Source organism: Danio rerio, chromosome 17, assembly GCF_049306965.1.
Source record: "Danio rerio strain Tuebingen ecotype United States chromosome 17, GRCz12tu, whole genome shotgun sequence".
NCBI lineage: Eukaryota > Metazoa > Chordata > Actinopteri > Cypriniformes > Danionidae > Danio > Danio rerio.
The window spans coordinates 12,925,421-12,946,247 of NC_133192.1; the positions used below are offsets into that span (position 1 = coordinate 12,925,421).

The 20,827-nt window shown below is 34.4% G+C and overlaps 1 protein-coding gene across 3 annotated transcripts in view; it reads right to left on the bottom strand.

The window, feature by feature from the left end:
- Positions 1–1,374: 1,374 nt before the first annotated feature.
- smyd3 (SET and MYND domain containing 3) overlaps positions 1,375–20,827 on the bottom strand; it is a 332,576-nt gene continuing 313,123 nt past the window's right edge. For 2 of the 3 annotated variants that reach the window (XM_073927420.1, XM_073927421.1), the window contains exons 12-13: positions 2,936–3,044; positions 1,379–1,627 (exon numbers count right to left, since the gene is read on the bottom strand). In XM_073927420.1, coding sequence (XP_073783521.1) covers positions 1,526–1,627; positions 2,936–3,044 — 211 coding nt within the window. In that variant the 3' untranslated portion in view covers positions 1,379–1,525. Of the gene's footprint in view, positions 1,628–2,935; positions 3,045–20,827 lie in introns of all 3 variants that reach the window. The other variant, NM_001423732.1, reaches the window with a different exon arrangement.

Genomic DNA, 20,827 nt, shown 5'->3' on the forward strand with positions numbered 1-20,827 from the left:
AGCGACTCTTTGTTTACAAGTTTGTGGGCATTTGAGTAGCTGCTGCTGTCATGTGATGCGTTTGACAGGACAGACTGTACCTCATGTTCGTTTCATACAGATTACAAAACCAAAAGCTTTTGTTTTCAAGTGTAGTGGGTTCATGTAAAAGTGCAGATTTCAAGCTTTATGTGGACATTTTCCTATGTCTGTGAAGCAAGTATTCGCTGAGATTCCAGTGTGTTTGTTGCCCACCAAACTGTCATAAAAGCACACGTCTGATCTGAGCTTTTCCCATGGAGAAACTTCAGTCTATAGCGATCAATGATTGGCTCCTGTACTAGTAGAAGGGGCTTCGTTCGCCATAATGACCATTACCAAAGACTAGAATGCACGAGACACGTCTCATATAGTTTTGAATGGGAAAAAGTGTAACAAGCAATATAACGAATGAAGCCCCACCAACAAGTTCAAGAGCCATTTATTGATCACTGTAGAGCAGGGATCATAAAACTTGTTTCTAGAGATCCGGTGTCCTGCAGATTTTAGCTCAAACACACAAGCTAATCAAGGTCTTACTAGGTATACTTGAAACACCCAGGCAGTTGTGTTGAGGCAAAATGGAGCTAAACCCTGCAGGGCACTGGACCTCCAGGAACGAGACTGATGACTATAGAGTGACGACTCTCCAGGGGAGAAATTCGGATTAGACATGTGCTTTTTGGTCAACAAATGCACTTGAATCTCAGCAAATGTCTGCTTCACAGATATAAGAAGTGGATCCACATAAAGCTTGAAATCTGTGCTTTTACATTTACCAAGAACTCTTGAAAACAAAAGTTTTCTGGTTTTGTAATCTGTATGAAAGGAACTCGAGGTACAGTCTGTCCTGTCAAATGCACATCACTTGACAGCACCAAAATTGTAAACAAAGAGTTGCCGTCATATTTGGAGGAGACTCACCATCAAGACCAAGTTGTGTATTACTTCAGAAGAGCAGGGTGATCAGACGATCACGTCAGTTGTAACACAGCCATAAATGAGGTTGGTGTCATGATCTTGTTTCTTTCAAGTGTACATGCGCATTAGCTTGCCATAAAAATAGGCCGATTTTGTTTAATTCAGATGTTTAGAAATGAAACCTATGAGACAGTTGTTGTTTAGGTTTATGGTGATTTTAAATCTGTAATGTAATCGTAAGCTCGGCAAACAGTTTCAAAGACAGTCGTGGTGAGAAATTACTTGCCTTAAAGGGACTTTGCTGTTACACCTTTTCCCATTTAAAACTATACGAGTGACATGTCTATGTCTACGTGTATTCTATAGTCTTTGACCGTGTTCCGCTCTAAATAACTGTTTTCATTTGAAATTTGGAAGAAATGTTTTCTAGACATGTTCAGCTATAAATGACAGTGTTTTTATTTGAAATTGGGAATAAATGCTCAGACCTTTCTATAATATAATAACAAAAATCACAAAATGTTCTCAAACACATATCTAATACATTTAGAGGAACTGACAACTTCCATGTGTTTTTTTTTTTTTTCTAGAGCGTGTTGAGCTCAGCCTGGCACTCGCTCAGTCTCCTCTGCACTTGATTAGTCAGGGCATGTGCCGCCCCATGGGTCACTGACATGATACTGTAGGCCTGCGGAGCACAAGAGAGACCTTGATTTGAGTTAAATTGTTGTTACAGAGATATAAAAACTCATTTACAGGTTTGAAACGTGAGCTGGGAGAGTCCAGACAGTCGTGATGTTACTGTGGGATTACAGCAAAGTGTGTGACGGGGTTCGTTTTAATGGAAGTGATGTGGCATATATTAATAGTCTTTCATAATGAATAAAAGGTCAAATTAAAGATACAATTTATTTCTATTCTATTCTTTTATATAACACTATTATATTATATTATATTATATTACTGTATATTATATTACTGTATATTATATTATATTATATTATATTATATTATATTATATTCTCCTCTCCACCAATCAGCTGGTGTGTGGTCTGGCCCTTCCAGCTGCAACCCAGTACTGGGAAACACCCATACACTTTCGCATTCACGCACATACACTACGGCCAATTTAGCTTACTCAATTCACCTATAGCGCATGTCTTTGGACTGTGGGGGAAACTGAGGAAACCCACGCGAACATGTGAAGAACATGCAAACTTCACACAGAAACACCAACTGGCCCAGCCGGGGCTCGAACTAGCGACCTTCTGGCTGTGAAGCGACAGTGCGATAAGCCTTACATTATATTATAATCAAAGTATTGGGGCCTTTTACTATATTTATGCAGGGTTTTCATACATAAGGCATTATTATTTATGGTCATGAATTAAGCATAAAGCATTTTTTGCAATTTTATATTGGAGCATTTTTTGCAAATTTTTTATTGATCATAGTTGTTATAACACCAATGAAGACTGTTTTTTTTGGCCCACATTTTTTAAAATAAAAAAAATAAAAAAATAAATTAAATAAAATAAATAAAAAAGTTAAATCCTGAATTAAAAAAAATATAATTAAATTTAAATTAAACAAATTTAATCAAAGAAAAATAAAAAGTTAAATAATGAAATTAAATAATATAAAATAAAATAAAAATAATAATCATAAAATTAAATTAAAGTACAAATAAAAAGTTAAATAATTAAAGTAAATAAAATAAAAATAACTAAAATAAAATTACATTAGAAATAAAAAGTTAAATAATGAAATAATATAAAAAAATAATTATAAAATTAAACACAATCAGAAATAAAAAGTTTAAATAAAATAAAATAAAATAAAATAAAATAAAATAAAATAAACTGACAGACTGGTGGATTCAGTGATTAGACAGGCGTCAGACAGTGGTGAGCTGAACTGCAGGCACTGAGGGCCTCATTACGCTCCTGAAGTCTCTTCTGTAGGTTAAAGGGCCAAAGAGCAGATGATAACAGACCTGAGTGAAGCTCCCACGAGCCTCTTCCAGTCGACCCAGGAAATGCTGGAGTTTCCCGACCCGCAGCAGCTCCACAGCCCTGGACGGATGAGGATCACTGAAGTACAGCCTGACGGAGGAAAAAAACATAACATTAATATTACAGCTGCAGAAGAAATGCTCACTAACGCTTACTAAAAATTAATGATTTTGATTCTGGTGCATTTTCACATGCACATCAGAGTCACTTTATTTTCATATTTTTTGACAAATTGTACATATTTTGATGTTTCCCAGTACAGCTGGAAGGGCAACCGCTGTGTAAAACATATACTGGATAAGTTGGCGGTTCATTTCGCTGTGGAATGTAATAAATCAAATAAAGTTGAAGTAATACAACTGAAGTTGAAATTGAAGTACTAAAACTGGAAAAAAAAGCTAAATTGAAATATTTACTAAAGCAAATAACAATACATACAAATAGCATATATTTATTTGCAACACTGAAAGATAAAATATTAAGAAAATTAAAATGAGTACATTTAAACAAACAATAACATTTTAATAAAGAAAATTATACAACATACTTAAAATGATTACATAAGAAAACATATGTTTTCTTTTTAATTTAAAGAACAATAAATAAATAAAATACTACATCATTCTCTCTACTACATCATAATCAGTATCGTTTTGCACAGCAGTTTTGTTTCGTGGAAACATTTAAAGTGGAAAAGAATATTTTTTTTAGGCTTTCCGAAGACTAAAATGAAGAAAACTGTTTTTTATTACAAACATTATCAAATATTAAATTAGGAAATTAGCAAATAAATATACATTAAATCAGAACCTGTACAAAAATGCTAGACCTCAATGTCATTACGTGTAAATATATGTATATATATTGATTTTATACATTTGATTTTATTATTTAACTTTTTATTTGTATTGAATTGTTTTTTATTTAAAATAAAATAAGATAAAATAAAATAAAAAGTTAAATGAAATTAAATATTATAAAAACAAAATAAAATAAATTAAATTAAAATAAAATAAAAAGTTAAACAATTAATTAAAAAAATAAATAAATAAATATATATAAAATAAAATTAACAGACAAAGCACCGATGGAAAAAATAAATTAAATAAATCAAAAAAGTTTAGCTGAAGACAGGGTGATTACAGTTAACACAAAGCATACAAAAAATAAGTGATTCATAAAATAAAATAAAATAAAATAAAATAAAATAAAATAAAATAAAATAAAATAAAATAAAATAAAATAAACCAGACTGCCAGTGGAAAAAACCTGATCACCTGATTCCATCTGCCTCAAAATAAATAAAATTTCCTTTTAGTACATTTGTATTTTTAAATTTGCTGTGTTTAGAGTGCATGAGATGAACAGTGGTAGTCCTGGCAGGAAACATGCTTACATCAGCATATATTCCAGAGGCAGGAGTGTGAGGCTGATGTTCTCTGTCAGCTGCGCAAGAAAGAAAAGCCTTTATTCCACATTTCCCATTCATCCGCACTGAGCCGAGGGCAGCGGGCCAGGCTTACGGGTGATCCTCAATGCTGAGACGGCCAAAGCAGAGACACCCTGATTGTCTGACCCTCCAAAAACCAGCCCGTAAAGTCACAAAGCCCTCTTCTGACAGCACAGAACAGCACAAGATAAGAATAAATGAGGATTTGGAGTCTTTCATCAGACTTAACATCAACTCCAGCCCCATTTTAGTTCCGTGACCTTAAAGTGCCCCAATTATGCTGTTCAAAAGGTGGCTATTTTTGGTTCTGGAGGTCTCCTACTGCAAGTCTACATCCATCCAAGGTCAAAGAATATTCGTTTTCTTATAATCTACACTGCAGCATCAGCTCTTTTCTCTCAGTGTCTGACATGGCTGGTTTAAGAATCTGGTCTCTCTAAACTCCGCCTCTATGAGAGTCTGCTGTGCTTTGATTAGTCAGATCATAGCATAGTCTGTTGTGATTGGTTGACGGCTTACATTTCAGATCTTCGTTTTAGTACACAAAAACTCCATTTATTTGCATTTTGAACTTTAAATCCTTGTAGATGTTTTACACTTAAAAAAAAAATTATATACAAAATAATTGAAAGGGATACTTCACACACAATTTTTGGGGTAATTTAATTATAAAAGCAGTTTTTTTAAATATTTAATAAAATAAAATAGTTTACATTCACAGAATTTTGATCAACTCCAGCCCCATTTTACTTCCATTACTTTAAAGTTCCTTTATAATGCTGTTTAAAAGTGGCTATTTTCGATTCTGGAGGTCTTCTTCTGCAAGTCTATATGCAAGGTTAAAAAATATTTGAATTTTTTATAATCTGCATCTTCAACTTTAAAACCTTGTAGATATTTTCAATTTACACAAGTTCATTAATTCATTAATTTTCCTTTGGCTTACTTCATTCATCAGGAGTTGGCACACCGGAATGAACCGAAAACTGTTCTAGCAAATGTTTTACACAGCTGATGCCCTTTCAGCTGCAACCCAGTACTGGGAAACACCCATACACACTCTTTCACACACATACACTATGGCCAATTCTGTTTATTCAATTTACCTATAGCGCATGTCTTTAAACTGTGGGGGAAACTGGAGCATCCAGGGGGACACCCAAGCAAACAGGGAGAACATGAAAACTCCACACAGAAATGCCAACTGATCCAGCCGGGACTCAAATCAGTGATCTTCTTGCTTTGAGGTGACAGTGTCACCCCATTTACACAAGTTAATATACAAAATAATTTAAAAGGATTAAGTTAAGTTTTCTAATATTATATGTTATATTCAGTTGAAAACTGGTAAGCACTGATAATAATAGTTGGAAAAAATAGTTGGGTGTCTACAGAGTTAAACAAGTTACATTTAAAGACTTTTTAATACCAGTTTATGTTTAATTTAAGACCACTAAAACTAACCAAAAATAAATAAATAAATAAATGCTTTGACAAATAAAACAAAGTTGAAGTATTATAAAATAAATAAATTAATAAATAAATTTACCAATGCAAATTACAAAAACACAATTACTAACATACAATTATTTGAAACTCTGAAAAATATAATGTATAAATTATATATATATATATATATATATATATATATATATATATATATATATATATATATATATATATATATATATATATATATATATAATTTATCTATTTATTTTTAATAGTATCAATGTTCATTATTCAATGTATAATTATTATATTCAGAAAAATGTAAACTGGTAATCATTGATAATAGCAGTTCATACTAGAATATACAACAGGGTGTCTACAGCATTCAACTTGAGACATTTTAAGACATTTTTAATACCAAACAATATTTAAGGTATATGAAAGCTGAATTCAATTCAACTTTAAGGTCTTTTATAAAGAAAACTTTATTTAAGACATCTAAACACTTTTTAAGGACCCAAGGTTACCCTGTACTTAGGGATGGCTGACGTGAAACTGAGGTTTTGACACAGTGTCGAGATTCCGAAGTGCAAGTGCACTGTCTCAAAGCATGATGTGAAACACCAAGGTCACGTCACTAAGGTGATTCGAAACATACAGGTAACACGACTAAAGTGTTTTGAAAACCACAGGTCACATGACTAAAGGGGTTTCGAAACACCAGGTCATGTGACTAAAGCAATTCATAATCACTTGAAACCTCAACTCTACAACGTGGGGTATGATTCTTCAATATGTGTAATGGTTTCTTTTCTGAAGCTGTTCCAGTGCAATACATAAAAATGACCACTGTAGAGACGGGTTTCGAAACTTCGATGCAATCGATTCGACTCATTCAGTGTTTCATGAAGCCTCACTCTGCCCACCACTACCTGTGCTATGACATGCTGGCTACTTTTTTTCCACATTCTTCAAATTATATTTAACAGAAGAAAGAAACTCAAACAGATTGAAGTGACAAGTGAAGGCAGAGTAATCAATGACAGAATTTTCATTTTTGGGTGAACTAACCCTTTAAGTATTTCCAGAATATTCATGGCAAAATGATTTAATGTTCAAATCAAACTCACATGGGGCAGCATTTTTGTTTCGTTTGAGTTCCAGCTCATAACTCAGTGAACGAAAGCTGCGTTTCATCTTCATGGCCTTGACTGACTTTCATTTAAAGGTCAAATCCTTGACGGTAAAAGCAATGATGAAGATGAGCGTTTACACTTCTTCAAAACTCTCAGGGGTTTCTGTAGAGGAGCTCAGTCATTGCCTGCACACACTTGTAATGGTGAAATATTCCTCTGCTGGGACGCCCCGTGACAGTCTTCATCAACTAGTACGGATTTTTTATAGTCATGGGTTGCAAGTCTGGTACTGTCAAGGTCAACCAATAGTAGAGATTGATGCTCTAAGCTCCTCGGGTTCGTTTTAAAGACCCTGGTGATTTTGTTAGTTGTAAAAATGTCTAGAAATATAAGACTCTTTAGATGTTACAAAAAATAGTTTCACAAGGACAAATGCTCTTAGTAAGTGAAGAAAGCTGCTGATGTGAAATGATGTTTTGTCAATATTTATAGGACTGTCGGAAAAACAAATGGTTTCGCAATATATATGTATACACACACACACACACACACATACACACATTACCTTCCAAAAGTTTGAAAGCAGTATGATTTGTTAATGTGTTAGCCTCTTAGCCAGCATCAGAACGTGGATGCACTGGGGCGCTGTGTTTTTGCACATCATTTATGAATAGATTACATCAAAAAGAACTTGAGTAATCTTGACAAACTATACATCAGTCTAAAGCTACAATCCTCAAGCAACCATTGTAGCTAGTTGTTTTTCCATGGGAAGCTCATGAAGAATGTATTTGCTAAATTTGTGTAAGTTGTTCAGAAAACTCTTATTAAATATGGAGTACACATTTAATTATTTGGAAAGATAAGAGTCCTCAGAACAACATCCCATAGAGCACATTTAGTCCACTGACACAATAGTGTTAAATTAGGAATGGTTATTAGTTTGTTTATGTCTCTGTTTCTTCTGGAGACCGATTGTTTACATTGTACCATGTTACTTGCACATGAAAATTGACGTCTTTGTAGTAAAAAGCAAGAGGAAGCTAGTTCTGCTCATTCTGTTCAAGGCTGCATTTACAGTTAAAGTCAGAACTATTAGCCCTCCTGAAATATTTGCTGCTTCTTTTTATTTCCTCCACAATTTCCGTTCAAACTAAGTTAATTTGGTTAACTAGACAAGTTAGGGTATTTAGCCAAATCACTGTATAATGGTTTATTCTTTAGATGATTAAAACATATTGCTTATGCATGGGGGCTTATATTATTTACCTTAAAAAGGTGGTTAAAATATTAAAAGCAGCTTTCATTCTAGCCAAAATAAAACACATAAGACTTTCTCTAGAAGAAAAAAATATTATCAGACACACTGTGAAAATGTCCTTGCTCTGTTAAACATCATTTGGGTAAATATTTGAAAAAGAAAATGATCAAAATGCTGTATGTGATCAAAAAATACAGTAAAACTGTATTAAATTGTGAAAATATTTTAAATAAATGTTTTCTTATTGAATGTGATTTATTCCTATGATTCAAAGCTGAATTTCAATCAATATGACTCCAGTCCTCAGTATAACACCATCCTTCAGAAATCATTATAATATAATGGTTTGCTGCTTTATTATGATCAGTTAATATTGGTGCTAAATCACCAATAATTCGTATAATTATGAGTGGTGAAAATATTTTGTCTTGCTTCATAATATTTATATTTAACAATAATTCCTTACATTTATATAGCGCTATATAATAATATTATTAATTCATATAATAATGAATAAATAAAATACAAATAATATGATAAAAGCAAACAAACAAACAATAAGAAATGAAATAAATAAAACCAATAAATATAATAAATTACATTTTAAATAAATAAATCAAGTATAGTAATAATACATTTTAAAATAATAATAATAAACAAACAAACAAACATTTCCCAGAGATGGGTTGTGGCTGGTTTCCTCCGGGTGCTCCGGTTTCCCCCACAGTCCAAAGACATGCGTTACAGGTGAATTGGATAGGCTAAATTGTCCGTAGTGTATGTGTGTGAATGAGTATGTATGGTTGTGTGTGTGTGTGTGTGTATATATATATATATATATATATATATATATATATATATACAGGGCTCGAAATTAACCTTTTAACTTGGTAGCACCGGTGCTCCTAACTTAAAAAATCTAGGCGCATCAGCCAAAATTTAGTTGCACCCACTAATTATGAGCAACATTACTACAAGTTTTAAACAAACATATTTATTGCATTTGAAGTCAACACTAATCAAACTAACAAGCAAAATATATATATATATATGCAAGCATGAGGAAAATATGTCTCAATGAAATCCCGTTATCACAAGAAAATACATTTTATAACATAACTGAGTGATCAAAAGATACACGGAGCGCTCACCGGCCCTACACGCACTGCTTGAATGAATCTATTAATGGTATAACTGGGCTGTTCTCACAAGTGCTGTCTGATATTGCACTGATGCTTTTGACATGTACTGTACCTTATTATATGCATACGTCATGGTAATAGCCATACCGGTCTTTTTAGGAGTATCGATATTAGTTTACTCAGTGTAAGCCCGTTTGCGATGGTGTACGTGTATTAAATTTGACATATGGCTGCCACTTTCACGGCGGACAGCATCTGCCGATTATATGAAGGATTAATCTGAAGCTCTCGTGCTAGATGTGGCAAACAGTTACCTGAAAATTCCATCGCACAGACTTTTCATAGTAGACTTAAAGCCAACGGAAGTCTTTTATCCACTCTTGGAAAAGTGTAGATGGGGGATTAACATTCAACACATGATCACTACTAAGATGTGTCATTATTATAACTTTAGATGCCATGGTTTCTAAAACAAAATCTGTCAGTGTTACCTTCATTCTCATCTTCAGCGCTTTACCATTTTTCGCGCTAGTAGCTCTCCCTGTCATCCCAAGCCAGAAGGCAATAACTGAGTGATTGACAGCTGATATTAACCAATCATTCGCGTTCAGTGCTAGAGCAGTGGTGGGCCAATAAGAAGAGCGCGAAGACAGGGCAGGCATTACGGACTTGGCTTTGTTTACTGCTGTAAGATCACATGACAACTGTTTTAAATCATTCCTGAGCGCTGCGTTTCGAGTGCAGACAAAGAACTTAGAGATGCATTCTGCGTGAATGTCTCCTGAATCCGCGCATGTGGTGAACATTTTGCAGTAAAAACTGGTCGCACACAACAATTTTAAGCACTCGCAGAAATGCTCCCAAATATATTTTGAGGTCCGCACAGATAAAATTTCGGGCCCTGTTTTATATATATATATGTTGCTTCATAGTATTAATATTTAACAATAATTCCTTACATTTATATAGCGCTATATAATAATATTATTAATTCATATAATAATGAATAAATAAAATACAAATAATATGATAAAAGCAAACAAACAAACAATAAGAAATGAAATAAATAAAACCAATAAATATAATAAATTACATTTTAAAAAAATAAATCAAGTATAATAATAATACATTTTAAAATAATAATAATAAACAAACAAACATATAGATTCAGTGGATTTCACAAAGTTTAAAAAAATCAACACGTATAAATAAACACTATATTCTATTGACCTCCATTGTCCATCAATGGTCTATTCTGGGCAGCCAATGGATAAAGCAATTATCACCATCAGAATAGCACTTCTGTTTTTTCTGTAGCAACAGAGGAGGAGCGGCGACCTGTTAACACTCCCATTAGTGTTCGCTCAGCCCTTCTATTCATCTCCACGCTGGATCATTACCAAGAACAAAGAGCCGAGTCTCTGCCGGGGCCACTTTGGAGGAATATTAAATTGTGATTTCTATCTCCTCGGCAAACGGCAACTTGTCGGGGAGCTGTAAAGAAGTGCCGCACCCAGGAAAGACAATAGCCTTTATCATTAATCTGGCTGACAGACAATGACAGCACATTAACAAAGCTGCCATGCCATAATCTGCAGCTTACATCTCCATGCATTAACAGTGCTTTTGTCATGCGACATCAGTAACTCTCTCTGAGCTGCAGTCGAGACAACGTGAAGGCTGTTTGTGCTGCTGATGCTGCGCTTCATGCAAGACTGCTTATCGTATGATCAGGCAATCGATGTCTGATCTGTCATTTATAGCCTTTTTAATATTGATGAGAATGTGTGGAGTACACATTTCTAAAGCTGAATGAAAATGTTCAACTTATTGATGATAGTTATTTGATGCATAATGAATAGTGTTGGAAAAAGATTGATTGAGATTAATCGTATCTAAAATAAAGCTTTGTTTTGACATAATATTTATTTAATAATTTTCCTTTGGCTTAGTCCCTTTATTAATCTGAGGTCGCCAACGCAGAATGAACCACCAACTTATAATTTGTATCATATATGGATATATTTTATATCTAAATATTATTTTAAAATATGCATGCCTTTGTGTATTTATGTATACATAACAAATATAAACACTACACACACTTAGATTATGTCAAAACAGACTTTTATTTTGGATGTGATTTATTTTTTGCCCAGCACTAGTAATGAACAATGTTTTTTTTTATTAGGTAATTGATTAATATTGTATACATTTTTGTTTTTATTGTCACAGGAATTTATTTGTCCTGACTTCATGTTCATCAAATTTTTCAATTCAGATGGAAAGTTGGTGGACAAGGGGCGAGGCAGTGGCGCAGTAGGGTGTGCTGTCACCTCACAGCAAGAAGGTCGCTGGTTCGAACCTCGGCTCAGTTAGCGTTTCTGTGAGGAGTTTGCATGTTCTCCCTTCCTTCGCGTAGGTTTCCTCAGGATGCTCCGGTTTCCCCCACAGTCCAAAGACATGCAGTACAGGTGAATTGGGTAAGCTAAATTGTCGGTAGTGTATGAGTGTGTGTGTGAATGTTTCCCAGATGGGTTGCGGCTGGAAGGGTATCCGCTGCGTAAAAAAACTTGCTGGAAAAGTTGGCGGTTCATTCCGCTGTGGTGACCCCGGATTAATAAAGAGACTAAGCCGACAAGAAAATGAATGAATGAAATTGGTGGACAATTTAAAATTGGATTGATCCGATGTTATTTTCTAGCCGGCACCTTGATCAAATTGACATCAAGGATGATTTCAAAAAACATATCAAAAATGCTAATCTATTTGAGGTCCATTTGACATGATGCACTTTTGACCACCAAAATAATAACTAAAAAAGTATTATAATATAAGAAAAGTTTTATTCAGCTGAAAGATTCTATTACAAATTTACATTGGAGTTTTGAGTCAAAATGACATCGAATTGACATTGGTGTAAAAAAAAACATGTAAAAAATCGATTACAAGACAGTCCTGTGATTGATTTTTGACGGTTTTTGATGCTAAAAGTTCAAAGACATGCACTATAGGTGAACTGGGCAAGCTAAATTGTCCGTAGTGTATGTGTGTGAATGAGAGTGTATGGATGTTTCCCAGTAATGGGGTGCAGCTGGAAGGGCATCCGCTGCGTAAAACATATGCTGGATAATTTGGTGGTTCATTCCTATGTAGTGACCCCAGATAAATAAACGGAATAAGCTGAAAAGAAAATGAATAAATGAATGAATAAATGTTAGATGTAAATTTTATGTCGTTTTGACATCAAAGGTAGTCAACTGACATCAAATCTATTTGCATTTTTTACATGTTTTTTGACATGTTTTCCTTTATGACGTGTTGACATAGTAACCACTGGGTTACTAATGTTTGTAAGTTACTGTATTTTTCCTGGAATCTGGCAATGTAATAATATAAAGCAACATTTTCACTATAAAAGCCTTTTTTTGGTTTAAAAATATTAAATGGATGTAAAAGGCTCTTTATAAAACCATCAATGGCAATAAAGACTTGTTAAGAGAGAAATATAACTATGGGTGTGTGCTAAAGCTCTAAATCGTTGTGTTGAGAGGTAGCATTTCATGTCCGGAAGACATCAAGGCACGTCCGAATATAAATTCTACTTCAGAAGTCTGTCTGAAATCAGAAGTCCAGTCACACTCTAAGCTTTTGGATGCAGTTTTTGCATAACCCCTCTTTATTAGATCAACCAATGGTGTGTGCATGAGGCGGGGCTAACTACTTGTTGATGAAGGTTTGGGAAACCTGCTTGAAAACATAGAAATGACAGTTTTACCCCTTTAAAAACTAAACCAAACTACTCCATTAAACTTCCCCAGTCATGAAAAATCCGCCACTTAGCACTAAAATCTTCTTCAGAGTAAATTGTTTTACATTTCAGCTATAAAAACACATTCATACATTTTTAAGTATGTCCAAATATGTTTTGCGTTCAACTTACAGTGTATAAAATAAAGAGGCCGCGATATTCCTTCTGCTCAGTGATCAGAACCAAAAACGGTCAATAATGGATGTATTTTCTACATCTCCGTAAAACAACAGTCATAAAAGCAGAATGGCTGTGTTCTTCCTAAATAGCCTATTTGAATTCATGAACATGTAGACATGAAAGAATCTTCTGCCTCTGTTTTTCGTGACCTCTCTTCTCTAGATCATGAGAACAATCTTGATCACAAAGATCAAAATATCACCTTAACTACAGTATAAGTATGTGTGTGTGTTTGTATATATGTGTACAGTATATATATATATATAAATACATATAACAGTTCTGTCTGTTTCTCAGATCTGATTGGCTGATAGCCGTGTGATATTCTGCAATATCAGAACTCCTACAGCCTCTTTACCCTTTGTGTATTTGTGTATTTGTGTGTATATATATATATATATATATATATATATATATATATATATATATATATATATATATATATATATATAATATATATATATATATATATATATATATATATATATATATATATATATATATATATATATATATATATATATATATATATATATATATATATATTGTTAGTGAGGCCAGCAGGGGGCGCCCAACCTGCGGTCTGTGTGGGTCCTAATGCCCCAGTATAGTGATGGGGACGCTATACTGCTCAGTGAGCGCCGTCTTTCGGATGAGACGTTAAACCGAGGTCCTGACTCTCTGTGGTCGTTAAAAATCCCAGGATGTCCTTCGAAAAGAGAAGGGGTTTAATCCGGCATCCTGGCCAAATCTGCCCACTGGCCTTTGTCTATCATGGCCTCCTAACCATCCCCATATTCAATTGGCTGCATCACTGTCTCCTCTCCACCAATCAGCTGGTGTGTGGTGTGCGGTCTGGCGCAAAATGGCTGCCGTCGCGTCATCCAGGTGGATGCTGCACACTGGTGGTAGATGAGGAGATTCCCCCCACTGTGTAAAGCGCTTTGAGTGCCCAGAAAAGCGCTATATAAATGTAAGGAATTATTATATATATATATATATATATATATATATATATATATATATATATATATATATATATATATATATATATATATATATATATATATATATATATATATATATTTATATATATATATATATATATATATATATATATATATATATATATATATTTTTTTTTTTTTTTATTAATTAATTACTAATTAGGTCAAATATCACCTCAGTTAACTTACTTTTACCTTTGTGGATTCAAACTTTCCATGGATGTTAAAAAAAATCTTTATGGAACCTTTAATTTTAAGAGCGTAATGCAATACTTGTTATTCTTATGTGTATATTTACACTATACACAATCAACCAATGCTGTGTGTTTAGGGCAGGGCCAACTACTTGGTAAAGCAATGGTAGAGGAGAGTTTGGGAAACCTGTTCTAAAACACATTCTCACATTTTGGTTGCACAGAAGCGGCCCCTTCCCCTTAAAACCTAAATAATAATTACTCCATTACATTTCCAGGGTCCTAAAATATCAACCTTTCAGCACCAAAATCTTTCTCCAAGCGCACAATAAAAAAAGCCATTCAAACATTTTTAATGGTAACAACCTGATTTAAGTACAAATCCTGACTATTGTGTAATTATTGACTGCATTATTATGATATTGTCTGTTTATTAGCACTTTTAAAGTACATATACTGCATGATCTTATTCTACATCCCTCATCCTCCTTAATAACCAAACTATTGTCTTAATAATTATTAATAATCAGCAAATTAGGAGTTTATTGAAGCAAAACTCATAGCTAATGGTTTGAAAATAGCAAGAATTGTACCAAATAGTGCGCGATCTGTTTTAAGTATGCACACAAACTCTATGAAATAAAGTGGACAACAAAAAAGTCAGAAAGAGCAACATTATGCAGTGAATAGATTTCAAACATCTCCTAATTGCTTCTTTCTTTCTAAACAGCATATCTATTTTTATTCATGCTGATGTTTAAGGATCTTGTTTTTCACAACACGTCTCCTCTAGATCATGGGAACAGGCTCGATCACATCCGATTCACACTAAACCTTCATTATATGACTCACAACATTACCAGCCGACCGCCAGCTCACCTCTACACCTCCTCTAACAGCCCTGTCCCTCAGCCGTGCACCTCTGACTCCATCTCTGAACCCTCAGACTCATAACAAAGCCCTCTATTACCATCCAATCCTGGGTTTAGCGAGCTCCAGACTCCCACACTGCGCTCTCAGTGTCACTAATGCCTTCCTGGACCTCCAGAACGTTCTGGCAGCTTCTCAGATCTTCTGTTTTTTATCCTTTTCATGAAGCAATGCTGTAGGTGCCCTCAAAACAATCCCTCTCACACATTTCACACCCATTTCCCGTCTGAACCGCTGACTGACGACACATTTTTTTTGACCCCGAAAAATCCTTTTAATTAAATAACTGCGTTGTGTGGCGAGATCGGGTTCGCTTTGACCCCGGCCTACACTCATTTCTAAGTGAAGTGAAGTGGAGAACACGCTCCAGCGATGAAGCTCTGGCGCCGATTCAGCAGAAGTTTAGGTTTCCAATTTTTCTTGTGAGTCATGACAGTGAGACGAGGACAAAAGAAGGGCTTTTATCTGGCACAGGAAACTTCAAGGAAGCTGTCAGTTCAGCTGAAGACAGGGTTATTATAGTTAACACAAAGCATAACAAGAAAATAAGCGATTCATAAAATAAAATAAAATAAAATAAAATAAAATGAAATAAAATAAGGTGGTTCATTCTGCTGTGGCTGAAAGAAATTGAGTTAAAACAAATAAAAACAAAACGAAAAATAAAAACAACAACAAAAACACAAATCAAAACAAACAAAAAACTAAACAAAAACTAAGCAAAAAAAAAAAAAAACCCAAAGCAAAACTAAAACAAACAAAACAAAAAATAACAAAACAAAGCAAAACTAAAACAAAAAACAAAACAACACAAAACTAAAAAAACAAAAAATAACAAAACAAAACAAACAAAAAACCTAAGCAAAAAAAAAACAAAGCAAAACTAAAATAAAAAACAACAAAACAAAACAAACAAAAACCTAAGCAAAAAAACTAAAACAAAATAAAAACAACAAAACAAAACAAAGCAAAACTAAAAAACAAAACAAAATAAAACAAAACAAAACATTAATTAGTTCCTTTATTCACCATGGGTCACTACACATGAATTGACCGGCAACTTATTCAGCATATGTTTTATGCAGCGGATGCCCTTCCAGTTGCAACCCAGTACTGGGAAACATCCATATACACTCATTCTTACACACACACTACAGTCAACTTAGTTTCTTTAATTTACCTATTGTGCATATCTTTGGGGGAAACCGGAGCACCCTGAGGAAACCCACCTCAACAGGGGGAGAACATGCAAACTCCACAAAGAAATGCCAGCTGACCCAGGCGGGACAAAACAAAACAAACAAACAAAAAATAAATAAAATAAAATAAATAAAATAAATAAAAATAAACAAAACTAAAAAAAAGCAAAAAAAAAAAAACAAGACAAAATGAAATGAGATTAAACAAAACTAAAAAAGACTAAGCAAAACTAAAGAAAACAAAACTAAACAAAACCTGGCTGTTCATTCTACTGTGCCTGAAAGAAATTGAGTAAAAATAAAATAAAATTTCTGATAATTACAGTAAAATAACTACCACTAAAGCTGAAATATATAAATGATACAGCTAGACACCAACAATATCAGCAGTTTAAAATGTTTTAATCATTTAAAATGTTTTTGGGCAAGCACAACATAAATTATACAGGTTACAAGTAACGTGCATTGGGCACATCATAATTGCAAGGAGATTTGACCTCATTTTGAACAGTATATTTGCTGATTTATAATTTAAAATATTCTAAAAAATTTTATATTTATCATATTGTGCCCCCAAAAAGTATAATAACACTTCTGGGCACTTAATTAAAGAGAAATCTGATTAGACTTTTACCATCCACCAGATTATGTTTACATGTGACGTGGCCCCAGGACACTTTCGAGCACATAAAATGATAATTACAGTGAGATTTTATTTAATTTGTACAAGATTTCTACTCTTTTATTATTTAAAAATCTATTAAAATGTATTACTAAATGTAACACATTGTGTCCTAAAACAATCTGACATTTTTGGTGTGATAAAATGATTAGTACATTGAAATTGGCATCTACTTTAGTAAATAGTGTTTAATGCAGTTTAATGACTTCAAAAAAGTACAGTATTCAGACACTTTTGGGCACATAAAGCCATAACTGCAGTGAGAGTTGACCCAATTTTGAACAGTATGTTTATTGTTTTATAATTTAAAATCTCCTTAAAATGTTATATCTTCTATACCGTAGACAAAAACACTGATATACAGGCAATTCTGGACAGTTGATGACATTTTGAACAGTAGATCTACTACTTTATTATTTAACATCTACTAAATGATGTTTATATGTGACATACAATGGACCAAAAAGTTTTTTTGACACTTCTGGAGACTCAAAATCCTAATTACAGTGAGATCAGAGAAATCAGAAAAAGAAAAAGTATGAAAAACGCAAATAAAAAAAGAAACAAATGATTCCTAAATGTTCTTTGACTTGTATTGAATTGCAGACAATACAACAAACATGAATTAATGTGTTCCTCATTATTTTTATAGTTTTTTTTTTTTTTTTAATAACGTGTATTTCAATTTTGGTTCTTGCAACACATTTCAAAAAAAGTTTGAACAGTAAACCATTTATCACTTTGTAATGTTGCCATTCCCTTTCACAACACCTAAAAGGCTAGGCTTTAGGGACTGAAGACACCAAGTGATGAAGAGTTTCAGGTATAATTTTGTCCCATTTTTACTGCAAACAAGTCTTAAGGAGGGCAACAGTACAGGGTCTTTGTTGTCGCATTTTGTGCTTCAAAATGTGCCACACATTCTCTATTGGAGACAGGTCGGGACTGCAGACAGACCAGGCAAGCACCTGTATCATCTTCCTCCAAGACTTTGTAGAGTGTGCAGAATAAGGTTTTGTATTATCTTTTTTTTTTTTTACTATTTTTATTTGCATTTTTCATATTGTTCCAACTATTTTTGATTTGGGGTTGTACAATCTATCTACAAACAACAGTGGTTTCTTGTGTAGCCCATCAAGACAAATAAATAAATAAATAAAAATAACAATTGTTTATAAATAAATATATATACATACACACACACACACACACACACACACACACACACACACACACACACACACACACACACACACACACACACACACACACACACACACACACACACACACACACACACACACACACACACACACACACACACACACACACACACAGGTTTAAATATCTCGTTTTTTTTTTTTCTAATGGAAGGATGTAACGTGAGATTGACAGGCGGATTGGTGCAGGGGCAGCAGTAATGCGGTCGATGTACTAGTCTGTTGTGGTGAAGAAGGAGCTGAGGCGAAAGGCAAAGCTCTCCATTTACCGGTCTATCTACGTTCCTACTCTCACCTATGGTCATAAGCTTTAGGTTCATGCCCGAAAGGACAAGATCTCGGATACAAGTGGCTGAAATGAACCTTCGAAGGGTGGCAGGGCGCACCCTCATAGATACGGTGAGAAACTCTTGTCACCCGGACAGAGTTAGGAGTAGAGCCGCTGCTTCTCCACATCGAGAGAAGTCAGCTGAGGTGGCTCAGGCATCTGTTTCGGATGCCTCCGAGACGCCTACCGAGGGAGGTGTTCCAGGCATGTCCCACCGGGAGGAGGCCTCGTGGAAGACCCAGGACACGCTGGAGAGACTATGTCTTCGGCTGGTCTAGGAATGCCTCGGAATCCCCCAGAGAAGCTGGAGGAAGTGTCATGGAAGAGGGAAGTCTGGGGTTCTCTCCTAAGACTGCTGCCCCCGTGAGCTGGCCCCAGAAAAGCGGTAGAAAATGAATGAATGATGAATGAATATTTTTTATTCTAGCAAAGCTAAACAAAATAGGATTTTCTCCAGAAGAAAATTGTAATTTAATTCACTGTGAAAAAATGTCCTTATCTGCCATATTTAAAAAGAAAATTTTGTCTTGAACTTTATCTACCAATATGACATTTTCTCTGTTTCTTTCCAATAAGCAACCTCTGTATTTGGTATTCTTTTATATAACGCAATGACATTCATACATTTTTAAGTCTGACTTAAGTGTTCAACAGCGTATTGAGGTCAACGTGCATTAAATAAAGTGGCCTCTATTTGTCTTTCGGTTATGAACAGAACTCAAATCTGAGGTAAAAGCCAAACGCAGAAGAGATTCTTCATACATATTTAAATGCAACAGCCCTGTTTCACATACAGCCTCTATGAATAGAAAGAAGCTTTTCTGAAGCACTGATGCAGAATACTAAACTTTTCTTCAGATACCACCTGTTGCTGTTTTGGCAGTAGGTAAAATATACATCTCGGTATAGCGGCTCATTAAAAATAATTAGGTTTTTAATTGGCCACGACTGAATATATTAAGGAGAAAAGATCTAGAAAGGAACAATAAGTTGGGTTTCTGAGTAAGGTGGATGTTTTTAAATGCTCCACAATGATTTATTCAACTGGCGTGAAATATCTGAAACTCGTATTCCTGTTGGCTTGATATTATAGGAGTTATTTTCTTCTGTGCAATGCATTGGGTAGATGTGTGAGTTATAGAATAGGACGAGGCGCTGAGAGTCTCTGTCAGATGTCAGCAGATTCTCACAGCTGAAACGCCCCGGGATCTGCTGCTTTGTGCTGAGAAAAACACTGCTGGATCTGCATAAATCAACATCTTATAACAGCACTGGAAAAAAGAGAGCATGCTTTCTAAATGCACATTTGCCAATATAGTGGAAATGGATGTGCAATTATATTAAATGTTTAAAATATATATATATTTTTTATGTTTGTGAAAGTAGCCACAGTATTGTTTGCATTTGAGGGGTTTGACAACCATTATTGTCACTTATATGTACAGATGTGGACAAAATCTTTGGTCCCCTTCAATTTTGTCCAGGCCAGATACATTAAGCTTACTTATTTAATGCTTCTGTTGAACTGGAATTTGAAGGCAATATCTAAATTTCATTTCCATTTTCATTCTCAGCATTGTCGCCTCAAGCAAAGAAGGTCACTGGCTAGAGTCCCGGCTGGGTCAGTTTGCATTTTTGTGTGGAGTTTGCATGTTCTCCCGGTGTACATGTGGGTTTCCTCCAGGTGCTCCGGATTCCCAAACATCCCAAAGACATGCGCTATAGGTGAATTGGATAAACTAAATTGGCTAAAGTGTGTGAATGGGAGAGTGTGTGGTTGTTTGTAGTATTTGGTGGTTCATTCCACTGTGGAAACACCTGATAAATCAGGGACTAAGCCGAAGGATAGTGAGTGGATAAGTAAATGCATAGTATATGCAT